The sequence below is a fragment of the Carica papaya genome, chromosome 8 (genome assembly GCF_054855325.1).
Source record: "Carica papaya isolate Zhongbai chromosome 8, ASM5485532v1, whole genome shotgun sequence".
NCBI lineage: Eukaryota > Viridiplantae > Streptophyta > Magnoliopsida > Brassicales > Caricaceae > Carica > Carica papaya.
The window spans coordinates 29,702,096-29,722,723 of record NC_142316.1 but is presented as its reverse complement, the minus strand read 5'-3'; the positions used below and the strand labels follow the sequence as shown (position 1 = coordinate 29,722,723).

Genomic DNA, 20,628 nt, shown 5'->3' with positions numbered 1-20,628 from the left:
TACTCATCGATATATAAATTAAAAGTTGGTAAAAATCATAAAAACAACCAATTGAGTTCTTAATTTATATAAATTCATTTATCATAAGAAAAACCATTTATTGCATATATTTACTGTTACGAGATTTTTAAAATCGATTTATACATATATAATAATTTAAATAACATCTCAATCTCATTTTCAAGTGAACGATAGCAATAATTTTCTCTTTTATTTACCTACTGATATCCTTGGGGGCCCATACGGATGTCTCACTATACGTGAATCACTATTCAACATTGTCAACTAACCGGTCGTACTCATACCTCGTTCGATATGAGTGTCAAAAATACCTCGTCCGGTATGATGGTGAATCGGGCTGTCTCCATACCTCGTCTAGTATGAGCGCCAAAAATACCATTCATCGATACCACATCCGGTATGAGACAACGTTCACGGTAGGGTTCTTTATGTACCTGGTCCGTCCACCATCTCTCGAGATATTTAATAAAACTATCATTCATTAATTCACGTAATCAATCAATTTTTCGTTTGCATATTAATTTCTAATTTCACAAATCAACCTTACATCAAGTAAGACAAGTAATATATATATCAAGAAAGTACAACTGAATCATTCAACCATTTCAGTATATCATCATATATTTAAAGCTGTAAATTCAATAATCAGTTACACAGGACAACAAATAAATAACTAACCAGTTCTATCTCCCTTCGTAACCTGTAATTATTCTCAAAGTTTTTTAAATTATACAAAATACCATATTACCGATTATTAAGCTTCAATTCCATAATATAAAATAAAATGAAGAATTCTAACCCGAATCAGTGTCCGAAACATCAAACTTTTTACTGCACCTACTAGCGGTTCTCGGGTTTTCAAAATTTTTATGCAGAGACTAAAACACGTTTCATGTACATAAAAATACCCCAAAAAACCCAAAATCGGTGTTAAAAACCTTTTTTCAGCCAATTTTGAAATTTCGATACGGCGTGCTCCGACGACGGCGACGGCGATGGCACCACTGCCCGCAACGAATATTTACCTCAGTCTGATCGTTTTTGACTAGTTTTATACTCATCAATGAGAGAAAACACGTTAGGGGGCCTCATTTGGCAAAAAAAAATCAAAAAATAAAAACCTACAGGTGGCGGAATTTTTCAGTGCGGCGGCTTCGCCAGCTCACATTCACGACTTGGCATTTTTTTTTGATCAACATGTAAAAGACAGAACGATGAACATAATTGTGAAAAAATCGTACGAAACAGAAAACTGGAAAGGGTTCACTAATAGTGGTTTTAGGTTTTGCCCGCGGCGGCATCGTCGAGCTTTGCCCATAGTTTCCAGCTCATCCACCATTTTTTTTCTTTCAATTTGGCTATGGAGGTGTTCACAATCAAATTTCGAGTAGATAGGAGAATTTTTACCTTTTTTAGCTGTCGAAAGTGGCTCCAGCGCAGCGACGAGCGGCGGTCGACTGTCTTCTCTAGCGACTGTTTCTTCTTCTCCAGTGGGAGAATAGTGGCTAGGGTTTGGATTTGGTGTGATGCGAGATATATATACCTGTCTCGCTTAAATCTGGGTCGTTTATCACATTTGATCTCGACTGTCTGATCACGTTTAAAGAAAAAATGAATCTGCACATTTCATTACGATTTGATCTCTACTGTCCGATCACATTTAAAGAAAGAACAAATCTGGACCGTTCATCGTATGTAATCGCGACCGTCTGATCGCGCCAGAGGAGAGAATGAATCTAGACCGTCCACGCGCGGGGGAATGTATCTGGGCTGTCCAATCGTGGGCACGCAGTTTGCCAGCGTGGCCTCTCGCGTGGCACCGAGTCAACATGCCTTATCACGTAGTGCGCTCCAGTTCGTCAGGACTGTTGACTGAGGGTCCTACGTGGTATAATTTTTTTTAATTGCGTTTTGACCTTAGTTTTCGATTTTTCTTTCAAAAATACTATCCGAATCTAAATTTTCACCACTTTTATCCAAAATTATTTTCAATTTCATTCTTAACCTATTTTTTTTCCTAATTTCACATTAAATAAAAACTTATTAATTTCAAAATTATATTTTTATATATTTTTTAAATTTTAAAATTAATTTTGGGCTAAATTTCGGGTCCGGTTATTACAACTCTCCCCCCTTAAAAGAAATTTAGTCCCTCAAATTTGTCTCTTTCTCACTCAATCAAATAGTTGGAAATACTGGATTGTGAAGTCTGATTCTAGCTCTCATGTGGCCCCTCTCTGTGTGTGATTCTGTCATAGGACCTTAACGAAGGAAATTTTTTAGTTGCGGAGTACTCTGCTCTTTCGGTCCATAATACCCACCGGTACCTCCTCATAAGACAGATCCTCCTGGAGTGAAATGGGCTCGTGGGCCAAGATATGAGAGGGGTCCAAGTTATATTTTCGTAGCATGGACACATAAAAAATATTATGGACCTTGAATAGTTCTGGAGGTAGTGTCAATTTGTAGGCGGCGATACCAATTCTGCCTAAGATTTCAAATGACCCAATAAACTTGGGGATTTAGTTTCTCCCTCTTGCCAAACCTATTGATTCTCTTGAAAGGAGTGACCTTAAGGAACACTCAATCACATTTCTCAAATTCTAAATTTCTCCTCCAAGTGTCCGCATAACTTTTCTTCCGACTCTAAGCTGTCTGGATGTTCTTCTTGATCTTAACTATTTTGGCTGTAGTCTCCTCTATAAGATCTGGGCCGAACAATTTTCTATTACCTACATCTTCCCAACAGATCAATAATCTGTATGGGCGGCCATATAACATCTCATATGAATCCATGTCAATACTTTCTCGGTAACTGTTATTGTAGGTGAACTCTATTAAGGGTAAATGATCATCCCAATGGCCCCTGAAGTCAAGAACATAAGCTCGGAGCATATCTTCCAGTGTGCGGATCGTCCTTTCTGATTGTCCATCGGTCTGAGGGTGGAATGCGGTATTAAGAGATAGTTTTCTTCCCATGCCTTACTAAAAACTAGATCAGTATCGAGAAATAAACCTGGGGTTCCTGTCGGATACCACTGTCCCTAGCACTTTATGTAACCTGACTATCTCCCGAATATACATTCTTACTAGCTTGTCTAAGGAGTCGATCATCTTGATGGCCAAGAAGTGGAAAGACTTGGTAAACTAGTAAACAATCACACAAATGACGTCATTTTTCAAGCGTCACCTAGGCAATCATATCACGAAATCTATTGTGATGTGTTTCCACTTTCACTCCAGAATCGATAATGGTTGTAAGTAGTCTACTTGGGCGTTGATGTTTTGTCTTGAATTGTTAACACACCAGACACTTGGAAACAAAGTCGGCCACCTCTCTTTTCATCTCGTTCCACCAAAATCAGGATCGCATACTTTGATATATCTTAGTGCTTTCAGGATGCGTGGCAAACTTTGAGCTATGAGGCTCTGTCATGATGTCCCTTTTAAGCTTACTGCCACATGGAACACACACCCTGTCCTGAAATCTAAGCAACCAATCGGTAGAGACTCAAAATTATGAATTTACTGCCTGTTCTACATCTTTCCTGAGGGCTACTAGGGTGAAATTAGCAGATTGAGCTTTTTTTATTCTCTGGATCAACTTAGAATGAACAGTTAGGCGGGCTAAGCATGTAACTCTCTTCATGTCCTAAAGTCGTACTTGTTGTGCGGTCCCTATTATCTTGCATTCTGAAACCATTATGTGAGCTAATATACATGTACTTTTTCTGCTACGTGCATCAGCTACCGTGTTGTCCTTACCCGGTTGATACAAGATGTTACAATCATAGTTCTTGAGGAGTTCTATCCATTTACTCTGACACATATTGATATCTTTTTAGAGAATATGTGTTTCAAGCTCTTATGGTCAGTATAGATTTGAAAAGTCTCCCCATACAAGTAATAGTGCCATGTCTTTAAGATATGGATAATCGAGGCAAGTTCTAAGTTATATGTGGGGCAGTTTTTTTCTATGGCTCTTCAACTGCCTAGACCCATAGACTATGACATTCCCATACTACATCAGAACATAACTTAATCCTAGGTAGGAGGCATCACTATAAACTATATATCCACTTGCTCTGCTCGACAAGGCCAATACAGGTCTAGTAGTCAACCGCTTGTTTAGTTATGAAAAACTCCTTTTACAGTTCTCGTTCCACTCAAACTTGACGTTCTTCTTTGTGAGCCGAGTCAAAGGAGTAGTTAGGCTAGAAAATCTTTCCACAAACCTGCGGTAATAACCTGACATCCCCAGAAAGCTACGAATCTCTTTGACTAAAGTTAATTTTTTCCAGCCGAGTATTACCTCAACTTTTTCATGGTTCATTGACACTCCATCCTTTGATATGATGTGCCCAACTTAGGTAGTATGCTCGAGTCAGAATCCATACTTACTCAACTTTACATACAACTTCTTTTCTCTGAGAAGCTACAAAACCTAAGTCAGATGGTGAGTGTGTTCCTCTCTACTTTTTGAATAGACTAGGATATCATCGATAAATACAATGACGAACTGATCCAAGAATTATCTGAAAATTCTATTCATCAAATCCATGAAGATGGTTGGTGCATTAGTTAGTCCAAATGGCATGACCAAGAACTCATAATATTCGTACCTGATTCGAAAAGCTTTTTTAAAAATGTCTTTTGCCTTGATCTTTACATGATGGTAACCTGAACACAAGTCTATATTGGAGAAGACTTTGACGCCCTGTAATTGATCAAAAATATTATCGATCTTGGGGAGGGGGTACTTGTTCTTGATCGTGACCCTGTTCAATCATTTGTAGTAAATACATAACCTTAATATCCCATCCCCCTTCTTTGAAAATGTGACTCTAGCACCCCAAGGGGACACACTATATCGGATGAAGATATTATCCTGTAATTCATTAATATATTTTCTCAGTTCTCCCATCTCAACATGGCTCATGCGATAAAGGGCAACCGAGATAGGCTGGGTGTCTAGCTGAAGATTTATGGTGAATTCAACTTCTCTATCCATTGAAAATTCGGGTAGTTTATCAAAAAAACACATCCGGGAAGTCTCGAACTACTGGAATCTCTCGAACATAAATTTTTTTATTAGGTTTGTCTAGTTGGAGAAAACAATCGAGTTAAAGCACTTGGTAATACGAAAATTGTCATGAGGGAATGATATTTAAAAAATTTTATTAATTTGTAAATGACTCTTCATTATGAGTGTTCAATACGAGTTTTTTGTAAAAATAATCTATGGTGGCGTGATATGCCGCTAGGTAGTTCATTCCTAGGATTACATCAAAGTCGTCTGCGTCAATCTCTATCAAGTCCACACTTAATTTCTTATGTGCTATATTTATGATACATGTTCTATATATAACCTCTCCTAATAGTATCCTACTCTCAGGAGTAGACACAAACAACACAGAATCAAGTCTTTCAGGTAATATATTCAAGTTTGGTGTAAAAATATGTGAGACATATGAATGTGAGGCACTAGTATTAATCAAAACATGTGTAAAATGATCGTAGATAGTGTACGTACCCTGTATCACGTCTGGGTTGGCCTCTGTATCCTGTTGAGTGAGGTTGTAAGCTCTAACCTGCATGGGAGGTCTTGTCTGGTTCTGATTCCTCGGGCATTCTCTCGCGTAATTTTGGGCACTCCCACATATATGACAAGTATTGTTGAGGCGATAATAGGGTCGGTCCCCATGATCCTTGCCACAGTGTTACAAGTCCTACCGTGTCATGTTGCCGGAATCTGATAAGGAGCCTGAGTCACTAACCTAGGTCTCTTGTTCTGCTGAACAGGTGCAGTTAGTGCTGGCCTGTAATGTGTAACTAGGGGCCTGAGGTTCCCTACTGCTAGAGGAAAGAAGTGAAGATTCTTCTCCACTAGTTGTGCATTGACTAGAACTGCTGAGTCAATACTGAGCTCGAACACATACAATTACTATCTAATCTCAGAACGGAGGCCCCACTTGAACTTTCTTGCCTTTCTACCTTTATCCATCATACTCTTAGGAGAATACCAACCCAAATCTAAGAACTTTCGAGCATATTCTGACACAGTCATATCACCCTGGACCAGGTGTGCAAACTCCATTTCCTTCATATGTTGGAGATGTTCTGTGAGGTACTTTATCTTGAAGGCCATCAGGAATTGTTCTCAAGTGACTGGAACGGGTAGGGTGGCTTGCTTGAGTTGCCACCAGTAACCTGCCTCTCCCACCAGCATGTAGGTGGTAACTATGACTCTCTGTTCGGGAACCACCCCAAGAGTCGTGAAAGCCTTATTTGTCTCAGCTAACCAATATTCAGCCTCTTTAAAGGAGGATGCCCCTACAAAAAAAGATGAATTTAGTTTTTTATACCTCTCAATATAGTCTGAGTCCATTATGGGTATAATTAGGTCCAATGGAAGAGGAATTGGATTGCGTTGGGGAGAGACTGGATGGCCCTGTGTGGTATTGGATGATACGGTGGATGCACCGGATTGTACTATGGTGGTATCGGGTGATGCGATTGGGGCACCAAACTATATTATAGTGGTGTCGAGTGATGCAGTTAAGGCACCGGACCATACTGTGGTGGTGTCGGATGGTACTGTGGAGGAGCAGAGTCATACTGAGGTGGCTCATGATCATCCCACTGCATGGGTGGCTCAAACTGTGGCAGCAGGGAAGGGTCAATTAGCTCCCTCATTTCCTCCCGGGCCTGCTGGGCAGCGATGAGTCTCTCCAGCCTTTTAAATAGTCGGTCAACATCCTCTCGAAGCGAACCCTTTCGAACTGCTCGGTTTAGTGGAGGTCTTCCTCTCCTCATTTATCTGTACTTGCATTTCATAAGGAATAGTTAAGTGATAATTCATTTTTTTGGTGTTTCCTAAGGTTTTTGTGTAATGAATGGTTCCGACGAATGCGGCTCTGATACCCATTGTAAAAGTCCGAAACTTAAAATATAATAAGGTCATAAATTAAATACGAAAGCAAAATAATAGAGTTTATGGTTTACATTCATTTCACAATAATTTAGAATACCCAATAGAGTTACAGAAATATCCATTCTAAAAGAATAAACGAAAATCAAAGAAATAAACAAAAGACGAATAACTGAGCATTTTAGAACGACCTTCACTAACTTCTGAAGGGAGTTCGGGTAGTGAACTTATTCACAACCCTCTTGTTGATCAGGATTTGGATATTGGTCCTCTTGATCTAAAATAGTTAATGAAAGGGTGAGTTATACTAGCCCAGTAAAAATATCACACTACTCACCAATATAAAAACTGAAGGTTGGTAAAAATCATAAAAATAACCAATACAACTCTTGATTTAAGTAAATTCATTTATCATAAGGAAAAATCATTTATTGTATATATTTAATGTTGCGAGATTTTCAAAATTGACCTATATAGATACAATAATTCAAATAACATCCTAATCTCATTTTCAAGTGAACAATAGCAACCAATTTCCCTTTTTATTTGCCTACTGGTATCCTTGGGGGCCCATTAGGATGTCCCACTACACGTGAACCAATGTTCAACATTATCAACTAACCAGTTGTCTCCATACCCCGTTCGGTATAAGTGCCAAAAATATTATCCCTCAATAACCCGTCCGGTATGAGGGTGAATTGGGTCATTCTCATACCCTGTCCGGAATGAGCGACAAAAATATCATTTCTCAATACTTGGTTCGGTATGAGACAATGTTCACAATAAGATTTCCTATGTACCCGGTCCTTCCACCATCTCCCAAGATATCTAGTAAGACTACCATTCATTAATTCACGTTATCAATCAAATCTCTATTTGTATATTAATTTTCAATTTCACAAATCAACTGTAAATCATGCAAGACAAACAATATATATATCAATGAAGCACAACTGAATTATTCAACTATTCCAGTATATCATCATGTATTTAAAGCTATAAATTTAACAATCAGTTACATAGGACAACAAATAAATGACTAACCGATTCCGACTCCATTGGTAACCTATAATTATTCTCAAAATTTTCTAAATTACACAAAATACTATATTACCGATTATTAAGCTTCAATTTCATAACAGAGAATAAAGTGATGGATTCTTACCCGAATCGATGTTCAAAATACCGAACTCTCTACTGCACCTACTAGTAGTCCCCGAGTTTTCTAAATTTTTCTGTGGAGATTAAAACACGCTTCACGTACCTAAAAATACTCCAAAAAATCTAAAATTGGTGTTAAAATTTTTTTTGGCAAATTTCAGAATTCCGGCATGGTGGCACCACCGTACTCCGGCGACAGCACCGCCACCCGTGGTGACAGTTTGCCTCAGCCTAGCCATTTTCAGTAAATTTTTATCGGTTTTGACTGATTTTATACCCATCCTTGTGAGAAAATACGTTATGGGGCCTCAGTTGGCCGAAAAAAGTCAAAAAATAAAAACTTACCGGCGGCATAATTTTTCGGTGCGGTGGCTCTGCTGGCTCACCTTCGCGGCTAGGCATTTTTCTTCGGTCAACTTGTAGAAAACAAAACGGTGAATACAATGGTGGAAAAATCGCACGAAACAGGAAACGGAAAGGGGCTCATCGGAGACGGTTTTGGGTTTTGCCCGCTATTTTTGGCTCATCTGTCGTTCTTTTTGCTCCGATTTGGGGGTGTTCGGAATCAAATTCCGAGCTAATAGGAGAATTTTTATCTTTTTTGATAGTCGGAGGTGGCTCTGGCACGGTGGCAGTCGGCTCCCTTCTCCGGCGACTGATTCTTCTTATCTCGCGGGGGGCTGGCGGATAGGGTTTGGGTTCGGTGTGATGCGAGATATTTATACCCGTCTCGCTTAAATATGAGCCATTCATCGTGTTTGATCTCGACCATCCGTTCGCATTTAAAGAAAAAATGAATATGAGACGTTTATTGCGATTTGATCTCTACTGTCCGATCGCGTTTAAAGAGAGAACGGATCTGAACCGTTCATCGCGTTTAATCGCGACCGTCCGATCACGCCTGAGAAATGAACGGATCCGGACCGTCCACGCGCGCGGGAACGCATCCGGGCCATCCAATCGCAGGCACGAGAATTGCTAGCGTGTCCTCTCGCGTGACACCGAGTCAGTGTGCCTTACCACGCGGCGCGTTCTGATTCATCGGGGCTGCTGACTGGGCAGTCTTACGTGGTGTAATTTTCTTTAATTGCATTTTGACCTCCAGTTTCTGATTTTTCTTTCAAAAATACCATCTGAACCCAATTTTTCACCCATTTTTTTAAAAAATTATTTTCAATTTCATCTTCAGCTAATTTTTTTTTTCTAATTTCATATTAAATAAAATTTTATTAATTTTAAAATTATATTTTTATATATTTTTTAAATTTTAAAATTAATTCCGAATTAAATTTCGAGTCCGAGTATTACAAGTGTGGTGTGTGGTGTGTTGTGGCCAATTGAACTATGAAATATTTTTAAATACCAAATGCAATGTTGAAAATCTAACATATATATATATATATATATATATATATAATAGAGGAAAGAACAAAATCAATTTTTGTTTTTGTTTTTTTTTTTTAAATTGCCTCTTACCTACTATTTGTAAGTTTTGTTTTTAAATTAATTGGGTATTGGGTTAAGGATAAAACTATAATGCCCTAACATAATTAAGATAGTAAGAAAGAGACAATAATATTGATGGTTGTCTTTGACTCTTGCAAATCTTGGTTAATTAATTAAACTAGTATTTGAATCCCAAAGCTAATTAGAAATTTCTCTTCCATGGATTTACATGTGTAATTAATTAACATCTTTTCTGATTTCAATCTTTGGTCGGTTTGTGTAACCCCATGTGAGGTGTTGGATATTTTTGGTTCACATATTAAATGATAAATAACACCATTTCTTCTCCCTGTAGCTATTAAATAATTTCTTCATCAGGGTTGCTTTTCCTTAATTTGAATATAAAATGATGGAATATATTAATTTGAATATTAAACAAGTGGATGGAATTCAAGCTCTATAGTATTGACATATTGCAGTATAATTTGTGGGTCAGCAAATTTAGGTTTTGCATTCTTTGTCTGTGGACTGGCCTTTGAACATTCTAAATTTTTTATAATTAAGGACACTGCCCTACCAAACAAGGGGTTTGGAAGGGAGCATTGATCAGAGGGCAGGTTTAATTTGTATATTTAGCTATTTTTATTTGTGGAGGATATGATTTTTAAAGTTGCTTTCTGCATCTACAAAACAATACAATACAAAAAAATCAAGAACCATCCATTCATATATCGAGTGTATATAATAATTTTTTAAAAGAATGTCTGGAGAAATATTGTTGAAGGTCTAGAGGACAACAGAGGAAAAGAAAGAATAAGAAATTTATGATATCTGTATTTGTTTGGTAATGTTTTCAAGTATAAAATTCAATGTATTTAATTTTCATACAGTATCCAGTACAATTGGTACACCAAACTGGGGGGGTATCACTGCAAAATACATATATTAGAAGACAGTTTTAGTGTTGACCCATAATTTTATTTTAGTTTATCAAGACTGGGTAATTAAGCTCAGAAAACAGGTGATTGAGAATTTAATAATGATTGATGTCAGTAAATTTTAAATAAAAAAAAAAAGTAAAAAAAAAAAAATGTGGACTAATAAGTCAAAAATGTAGGCTGGTGACATCCTCTAAACATTTAATCTTTAAACCCAGTACCATTCTTGTTTAATTTTAAAATTTAATTTGAATTAGTCATAACTTATACGTGTAATAAATATTAAATTAATTTTATTTATCATCAACTTCAAAATAAAAACTTTATATCTACATTTATAAAAGAAATAACAGAAAAATATATAAATTATATATTTAAAATTAAAATATTTCTCGTTCAAAAATTTACCACATTCTCATGAAATTAAAACTTTTAACTAAACTTTATCCTAAAACATTAATAACACAAAAAGTAAGTGGACATAAACTTTTAGTGTGAGTGTGTGTGTGTGTGTGTGTGTGTAGTACCTAGGACAGTTCAATAATGGAGGCAACAGTGGATTTGAGTTGTAATGTTCATCCAAAAATGGTATATTCTGTATTAGCTAATGGAGCATTTTGATGGTCCTTAAAACTCCCATAAATAATTAATATTCATTGGCATTGGATTACAGCTAGTGCAGAAGAAGAACTTTATTATTTATTTTGTTTTTTTTAAGGTAAAAGTAGACTGAGTCACCATGTAACATATCATGTCTATGTGGTATCACCATACAACATATACATATAATCAAAATTCAATTATGTGTCCAAGGTTCAAATAGATGGGCAACTAAACTCCTCTGGCCTGTAGTGCAAATATCATTCAAAGCACTTTTATCTTCTTTCTTATATGTATAGATCTGCACTTTTTCTTGAACATACATACATACATATATATATATATATATATATATATAAATTGAAGATACAGGGTCAGCTTTATATGTATATTTCTTTGGCTATATCATGACCACGATGTTAAAGTGGGAGTGACTTATTAAACCATAATGCGGTCAACGTGTGGGTGACCTGCTCGAGAAGTAATCATATATAGACATTAATTACAATCATTACACACTATCTCACCCTTAAAGTATGTATTCAGGAGAGTTCTTCTTTTCTTTAAATTTTTTTTTTAAAAAAATAATGTGTTTTAATAATTAGATATGATGGGTACATGCACTAATAATAATAATAATAATATAACCATTAATATCATCTTTTTCTCAATAATAATACATATAAAATGCATAAATCAATTTGAATCCATTATATAGAAATATAAAATTATTAATCATCCAATCATATCTGATATTGTATGATTACATTAGACCATGTTTGATTATGTCCACACATTTTGAAAAGAAAATGTTTATAAAAAAAAAAAAAAAAAAAAAAAAGATTCATGTGCGCTGCCCTAATTTATTTCACATTAATGGTAATATAATGTCTTATTTCAAAAATTAAGAAAAACATAGGAGACTAATCAATTCAATTAAAAATATAGAGTAATAATTGTAATTACAGAGTGTTAGTGTTAATACATACTAATCCAAATTAAAAGTTGAATTGGGTAATAGCAAAAAGTATAAAGAAGAACAAACCTCATAAAGTCTAATATCTTTAGTATTTGATATTAAATCCAATAACAAAAGTAAAAAAGAGAGAAAGAGAAATAGAAACCTGGGTATTAATCCTAAACTTATATTTCCCTGTTCAAGAAACCCAATTGAGAATTTTTCAATTATCTCTAAATAGTGTATGCCTACTGATTTTAATCATAATGTAATTCATTAATTTAAGTGTTTGTTTCAGTATCACCATAAAAATACACTTCTACAAAAATTTATTAATCTCTTTATAAAGATTAAAACAATAATTTAATTTTTTTTATTTTAATTATTCTTCAGGTCAAATTGATTCTTATATTTTTAAAAAGTTTAATGACTCACTATTATTATATTTAAGTGTCTAAATATCAAATTTGATAACGTACGACATTTTTTTAATATTCTATCAGTATATATTAAATGTCACGTGATATTTAAATCGGTGAATTTGACGTAATTTTTTTAATAAATTATTTTTTAAAATTTATGAATCGATTTAAACTTATTTGTATTTAATTTTTTATTGAATATTATATCAGATGTTGTATAATATCTAACGTACTATTCAATTTATATAGTAGTCAATCAGAATGTCACGTATCATCAAATTTGATACATCATAATAAGAAAATAGATTAAATCAAAAAAAAATTAAAAATATAAGAACTAATTTAACTTAAGAATAAGACATAAAGTAACTTAAATAAAAATTAATAGTATATCAATTAAATTGTTATTTTAATCTTTTATAAAGTTTAGAGGTTAACAAAAAGATTAAAACAATTCCTAGTATGAATAAGTGAGACTCTTTTCGAGGTTTGGTTAAGAACAAAATTATCCTTAATGATTTGGACATTATTTTTTTCATCTTTTTTTTTTAAAAAAAAATAATTCATTTCATTTCAAGTTTGTATTTATAGTGGATAAGTGAAAACTAAGATCTAAATTTTTTAAAGTATATCTAATGACTATTTTCGTGTAAAATATAATTGTAATGTAAATCAACCTATACAAGTTAATGTGTTTGCAAGTTAAATTGATTATTTTTCTTTATAAACCAAAAATGAACTATAAAAAATTATATTAAAATTTCCTCTAAAAAAAAAAAAAGAAAAAAACATATCTTCTTCAATGTTCAACATTCACCTTCTCTTCTCTTCAAAGTTATATAATTTTTCTTCAATACTCAAAATTTTAAATTAACCTTCGTAAAAACTTCACTCATCTTAAGAAGTTGGAACATAATTTTCTTGATCAAAAGCATTTTTAAAATTAATTTTTTTAGATAGTTCATGCCTCTAACCTTCTTGCTTGATGTATCGATTTAGTATATTAAGTGTTTGCTGATTATGCAAATTAATGCTTTAAATTTAACGAAGAAGCATTACAAATAACCAACAAATTAGTGCTAAAACACATAAACAAGAAAAAGATAGATAAACCAAAATGCAGTTTATGAATTAAACTTTTCCACTTTATTTTATTTGGGAAGGTAATGGAGACATGATTTCGTCCATGCTTGAAAAAGCAACATCACATTATGAAAAAAAAACTTGTTCAATTCTTTATATCTTCTTTTACCCACTTCAATTTGCCCACCAATTTGAATATATATATATATATATATATTTTAATGTGGGTATTTGCTTAATTATTTGATTAGAATCAAGTGAGAAGGTGTGTTGTATAGATATATGTTGAAGATTTTAATTAAGGACCTCAGGCAAATCCCACTAGCTAGAAATAAACATTGATATATATATATATATATATGTTGTTTGTTTTCTTCATTATTAATTCATGTATTTGAGCATATTTGTCATGTTATTAGAGTGTGGACAATTAAGTGGCGTACAATTAAAGACCAAAAACATGCACTAATCTTTTGACATTTACAGGCAAATTCATGCACATAGGCCTAAAAAGATTTCAACTTTAATCTACCCTTTGTTTTTCTTGTGTGTATGATTGATGATTGTAATGGGTCCTCTCTATTTTTTTATTTTTATTTTTTGCATGCAACGTATATATATATATATATATATATATATACATACATACATACATGAATAGTAAAGGTTATAGTAAATTGACAATTGACAAGAATTATTTAATGGGTTTTGGCCTGTGAAAAAATAAGAAACAGACAGCACGATTCATGGCGGTCTGCTTGTCACCATGGTTGCTTTGAGTTGTATGGAATCATGCAATTTGGTTGCCTCTGTTTTTCCAGACATTAAAAGATCATCATGACCCAATCTCTCTCTCTCTCTTCAACATCTGCTTCCATCACGTGTTCTCCTTTTTTTATAATTAAAAAAAAAAAATTTATCAATCAATTTTTGCGTAATATATCATTTTGCCGACGGAAATAATTCTTATTAATTGAAAAAAATTCTCTCTCCCTCTCTAATTCAGATATGCTTAAATTCAATTTACGATGCAATAATTTTGTTTTCCTTAAATTAAGGAATATATATTTTTTTCTTTATTTTATGAATAAAAAATGTTGTTCTTCATGTGGGTTTTGTCGTCTTAATTTCCGCCTTGTTAAATATCAAGATGGGAAATTTTTTTTACATGTTTTCTTTTAAAAGATTATTTTATATTAATTTAATTTAATTTAATTTATATTGTTTAAATAAAACAGTTCATGAATTAACTCAGGAGTCTCGTCTCTCTTTTTTATTTATCATTAGTAAATAAATTAATTAGTTGAATTATGTACCGTTAGTGAATAACATTTTTGATACATTTGTTCAATTTTAAACTTATTAAGATCAAGACGGCACATCATGTGATGTGTAACGATGTTAATTGGATAAATAAACAAAATATTTAATTAAAAAAAAATCCAATAAAAACTAGTTTAAATCTATTGAAACTTTGATTAGAGTTCAATACATACATATATGGGCTGGAATACATACGGCCCATTATTGGAGTTCAGGTCATTTGTTTCTGCATTTGCTTGAAATATACTTTATGAAATTTTTTAGTATCTCTCCATATATTATACATTTTGGTTTTTAAAAGATTGAGGATTTGGATTTGGAAAATGGTTTATTTTAATTTGATCAACAATCACCTAACGTTGCCACTTGATTAAAGCACGGAAATTTAAACTCAAAAGCATAGGTTAAACATGTAAGAAAATTGCTTTTATATTCAACAAATTAATTTAGAGGGTAGATGGTGCAAGACTTGTGTGTGAATTAACCATGTTCCTTTTACACTGAGAATGTAAATTTTGTGGAGAGCTTACTCCATCGGTAACAGAAAAAGGTCCAAGTGTAGTAACACCCAGAATGAAGTACAACGGGGGAAACTTCAATTTACTGACTACTGTCCAAAAATCACACTGATGGGAAGAATTTGTTGAGATTGAAAGGCAAAGAATAGAATTCTTCGCTTCTCGTATCTGTTTTGAACGACCGGAATCTGTCCCACCAGTGCATACCTCGATCCTTCCTCGTGCTGCTGTCCTTTCCGTGCATTGTCACATCTAAGAACATAGCCAGAAAGCCGGCAACAAATGCTTCGGATGATAAAGGTACGTTTATCATGTCATTGAACTGCAAAAACCAGGAGAAGTTGAAACAAAAAAATCATTAATCCTCCCACTCTTCGTGTTTTTTTTTCCTCTTTTTTTTTGCGTAGAAGAGAGACACAATAACTTTCAAACTCAAATTATTAGCCTTAAATAAATTTAAACTCAAGTTATTAGTATATTACTTCAACTTTTATACGAAACTCAACAATTACATAATCTTCTTAATACGGAATTAGAATATTGAATATATTGCTTACCCATCTTGCTCCAGTGTGAACTGGGCCATAACCATTAATTGCTGTATACTCGTTGAAGTATTGTGCTATTGACAAGCCCATGAAGACAGAAAAACCTAGTACAAACTTTGTTCTGAAGCTATTTAGGTTGCAGAACTGAAGGAAACTTAGCCCGGCTGAACCTGCGTGTGATAGATAATCAAGGACTGACTCTCAGGTACTTCACATGGAACAGATTGATAATAAGTTTTCAGGATTTTGCAAGACATACCCACATACGCAAAGAAAAGACAATATAAAGCTGCTATGATCGGAGCAGGAATCGAAGCAAAAACAGCCCCAAATTTTCCTGTTTATCAAAGGACATGAATTATTGATTAAGCATGGAAAGAAACAGTGCATATAGGGAGAGGATGGAGAAGTATAGAAAAAATCTTCAATTGTTGATAACCAACCAAGGATGGAGAAGAAAATCATGAAGCCCGCTGATATTTGAACAACCCTTCGACTACCAACAAGTGTCAGTGCCAACAAACCAGCATTCTCACTGCCAAAAGAAATATTCAATGAGATGGATCAACTTCATATCTTGGTAGGCGACAAGTTTACAGATGAATCTTACACTGATACAGATGATCCAGTTCCTGTTCCAAATATTCCAGAGAAAAGAACGCCAACTCCCTGCAATTAGGAAAAAATATTCAGATTAGGGAAGACAAATAAGGGACAGGGGACAATTTGCAATTACCAAGACAAACCGAGACATCACAGGTCTGGTTCGATATTTAACAAGTTTGACTGTAGAAATCCAGTGACATCCCAGATGGTGATACCTGCCAACCAATCCCACGGCTGAGAACAGAAGGTGGCAATGGAGTTGCACTTGCATACCTTGATACAGCAATGAAAGCACCAGTCGACTGTAAAGTGAAGAAGGAGACATAGGAGTGAATCCATCTTAGAAAATTATAGACCAATTATGTAATTGGAAAACTGTAAAAGGCAGATTGCTGCACAAGTATTTGTATCATTCCATGACCGTGTACCATAGGAATTACTGGATTCCACTCCACTGATGAAATCACAGAGAAATTTCACAACTATATCGTTCTTGAACCATAAAACGAATCTCAAAATTAAGAGGAGCATGTCACAAGCACAAGAGTAAACAAACCTCCACGAGGGCAACAAATGAAGCAGCCATCATTGCAAAAGCCTCTCCGGCATCAAATGAAGGAGCTCCCCATTGAAAAGGATATGGAACTCTTATCCTGAAGTCAACAAACAATTAACCGCAATCAACCAAAATGATTCCCCAGAGTTTAACATGGTAATGAATTTAAAGATTCAGCTGCCAGAATCTTATGAACTCTGATAAGCAATATGACTTCATGGGGAAGCCTCACCATGGAGCAGCACCAATAAGCCCAGCACGATCAGTTCTGCAGCTTATTTGAGTTTTAGGTCCTGAGTTCTTATATGCACCACCCACGGTGAGTAGATGTGCATAAATCCAAACAATTACCACCGAGAATATAACAGCAAACCGATCAAACACATGCCTCTCACCACGTATCATATGGGGTATATACTGTTAAATGTCGTACAATTGAATTATTAAACGAGATCAGGATTTGCACCTGGTATGAAATGTTTACCAATCATGCAACAGGAGACACAAATGCAAATAGAAACCGAAATCACCTTTGAAAATAATATGAGAAGGATGATCTGTGGCAGGCCAATCTCCACACACTTGGCAAGCTAAAGTCCCAAGCAATAACAAATACAAACAATTAAAGAGGACACAATCAAAACGAACTCAAGTGACGGGGTCCTAACGTTATCTCAAATGTGAAATATACATACCACAGGAAAACCAAATTCATACAACCCGAAGCCGGACAAAGCAACCAAAGGAACTGCAGATAGTGGACTCAAGAACCTGGAAAAGAAAACAAAAACAAATCTGGTGCTAATTGTTTGAATGTCAATCAAATTAGGAAAGAAAATTTACCTCGAAACCAGAGAAATGCAGGGACAGTAAAAATGAGACTCATCAGACATTTGATTAAACAGAACTAATCTTGAAAAAGAGTTATAATGTAACCAAGGATTGAGGATTCCAATTGAAAGAAAAATATTAAGAAACCTTGCAACATTTCGCCATAGCCCACTAAAGCCAACGACAATCTGGAGTGTAGAGGCAACTATAAGAGCACCCTGGATTCCACGCATTATCCTCTCAAATTTCTGCAAGTCCATAGTAAAAAGATAGAGAATTTAGAACCTTAGGATCAGAAAAACCAGAAGTTAGTAAACAAAATAGTTTGAATTTTAATGAAGCAACCTCCTGAGGATTCACAATGTCACTGTACCGACCAGCCAAGATAATAGAAATCGTCGTTGGCACGTAGGTGTAAGAACCTCCAATTACTGCAGGTAGACGAGTTCCAAAGAGTGTCTGGAATAAAGTGTTTAATCCAGCCACAAACAGGAGCGTCTGAACCACTTTTGCTTTCTCCTCCTGCAGATGATCTCAAATATTATATCTGTGCATTACTGAAAATTTACCACATAACAGAAAGAAAGAAGATCATTTGTTTGATCACTGAAATTTTCTTGAAGGCTTACATTTCCACCGCCCATCTGTGGAACCAGAGAGCTGGGTATGAGTACAGTGGTCCCAAGCATCACCAAGTAATGTTGAAAACCAAGTAATATAGCCTCAGCTGCACACAAAAACAAACCCACAAAATATATTCGATTAATTGCACCAAGAAACAAACACATATTTATTAATAAGATAAATATAGATAAACCAAATAGAATCAGACCAAGCAATAGAGAAATGCACTGTAAATCCGCAACACAAGTACAGCAATCAACAAGGAGGATCCAGAGGAATAAGAAATGAGAAGTTGAACGTAAGATAATTATGGCGATAAATAAGAAACTCACGCCAAGGAGGGGGACTGGTAATGCAATAAGCAATGTTGGGCAGCTGATCTTTGACTGGATGTGGCTGCAGCTCCTCTTGTTTCGGCGGCGGCGCAGCTCCTCCACCTCCACCTCCACCACCCGCCATGCTTCCCACCGAGACCGGCTGGACACTTCAGTTAATCCTCACACAGCAGTCCCGAATCCCCAATCTCTCAAACGCCAACTTGAAAGAGAAGAAAGACCAAAACTCGGACGTCTCAATCCCCAGAAACACACAAAAAAAATCAACTTGGGCTAGGCCGGGCCCCTCGTTCAAAAACGTATCCGATGAGAGCAACAGCTGATAACAAAAGCTGAAAAAAAGCAAAGAAGACAAGATAAGCTTTGAGAAGCAGAATCACAAGATAAGTATTGCAGTAAAATAAAAAAAATAAATATATATACGCATATACCTACACCCGTCTTGAAGAAGATATTAAAATAAAACAGAAAGCAAAAGAAAAAAGAAAAGAAAATATTATGAAATGGGTAGTAAGGGTGATGGTGGTGTAAGCGTTTTAGAGCAAAAAGAGCCACTTGGGACGCAAGAAACCTAAAGCGAGCGTGAAGAAGAAGAAAAAAGGTAAAGCAGAAGAAAAGAAATGAGAGAGAGAATGCGAAGAGTGTTAAAAGCGAGAAAGAAGAAAACCAAAATTCCTGTGTGGTAATACCGAGGGAATCTCAGGTACCTCCCTGTTCTTCCTACTGCATTTCCCTTTTTATTAATTTTTTTAAAAGATGGGTTAACATTAACAACAAGAACAGCACTTTTTATTCAACCACGTAAAGTTAAAGCCAAATGTAGAAAAGCATATTAGATCACCGTCAACTTTACCAATCTCAGTAGAACCCTCTTCTGGTATTAGTAATTAATTCTGTATTTTCTTTTCAGAAAGCATTAGTAATTTATGGTGTATTCATAAAAAACCAACATTAATGAAACTATCACGCTTCCATATGATACCAACAGTCTCCTTCAAAGTTCCATATACATATATATATATGGAGAGAGAGAGAGAGAGAGAGAGAGAGAAGAAAGGTCTGAGGTATGGTGTTTCACCATGTACAAGAATTGGATTTGAGATTTGAGAGCATAACTTTTTTGGAGAAAGAGAAGCATTATATTTAGTGGAGGAAGAGAAGAGTGGTCCCTTCAAAATATTTGTGAAAAAGCAGGTGACTTGTCGTTTTGGGCTGAGATGCCACTCAGCAACCCCTCCGTCGACATGGACAAAAAATTAATTTGTTAATACCCTTTTTATTTTTGTTAAACAAGAATTTACACATTTAATTACTTTAGATTATATATACACATTAATTATAATTTAAATTAAATATTATTATATGTTTGGAGAAAAAATGTATTGAAAATTGGTATCTATTTTGTTATCGGTAGCTTATTCTTCACCTGACTGAATGCAACAAATACTAATAACTCGAACCAGAGACGAAGCTTCCTTTTGCTTCCAAAAAAAAGGAAAAGAACATTTGATGTGACCAAAGTTTCTTTAATCCATCTGCAGCGCGTTACAATGAAAACGATGGACAGTCGTCTTGGCCAATTAAGAGGCGACACGTGGCAGAATATGAGCATGAAGAAGACAAACACAGTTACTCTTCCCCGCCTGGTTATTTTGGTGTTCATCATGACTGAGATTGACCAGAAAGGAGTTGCTTATTCTTTTTCATTTCTTGTGGAATTGGTGTTG

At 34.9% G+C, this 20,628-nt stretch overlaps 1 protein-coding gene across 2 annotated transcripts; it reads right to left on the bottom strand.

Annotated features, from left to right (window-relative positions):
* Positions 1 to 15,296: 15,296 nt before the first annotated feature.
* LOC110822720 (nucleobase-ascorbate transporter 7) lies at positions 15,297 to 19,928 on the bottom strand. 2 transcript variants are annotated; one of them, XM_088208965.1, is made up of 15 exons: positions 19,755 to 19,928; positions 18,899 to 19,233; positions 18,572 to 18,669; positions 18,288 to 18,464; positions 18,090 to 18,190; positions 17,807 to 17,882; positions 17,642 to 17,701; positions 17,344 to 17,528; positions 17,112 to 17,208; positions 16,771 to 16,857; positions 16,560 to 16,618; positions 16,393 to 16,484; positions 16,209 to 16,286; positions 15,959 to 16,119; positions 15,297 to 15,723 (listed from the first exon to the last, which is right to left on the bottom strand). In XM_088208965.1, exons 2-15 carry the CDS (start codon positions 19,023 to 19,025, stop codon positions 15,505 to 15,507), a joined length of 1,617 nt encoding a protein of 538 aa, XP_088065091.1. In that variant the 5' UTR covers positions 19,026 to 19,233; positions 19,755 to 19,928; the 3' UTR covers positions 15,297 to 15,504. The 2 variants fall into 2 exon arrangements, with proteins under 2 accessions (XP_088065091.1, XP_088065090.1); XM_088208964.1 differs by lacking the exon at positions 19,755 to 19,928 and adding an exon at positions 19,333 to 19,469.
* Between the last annotated feature and the right edge of the window lie 700 nt (positions 19,929 to 20,628).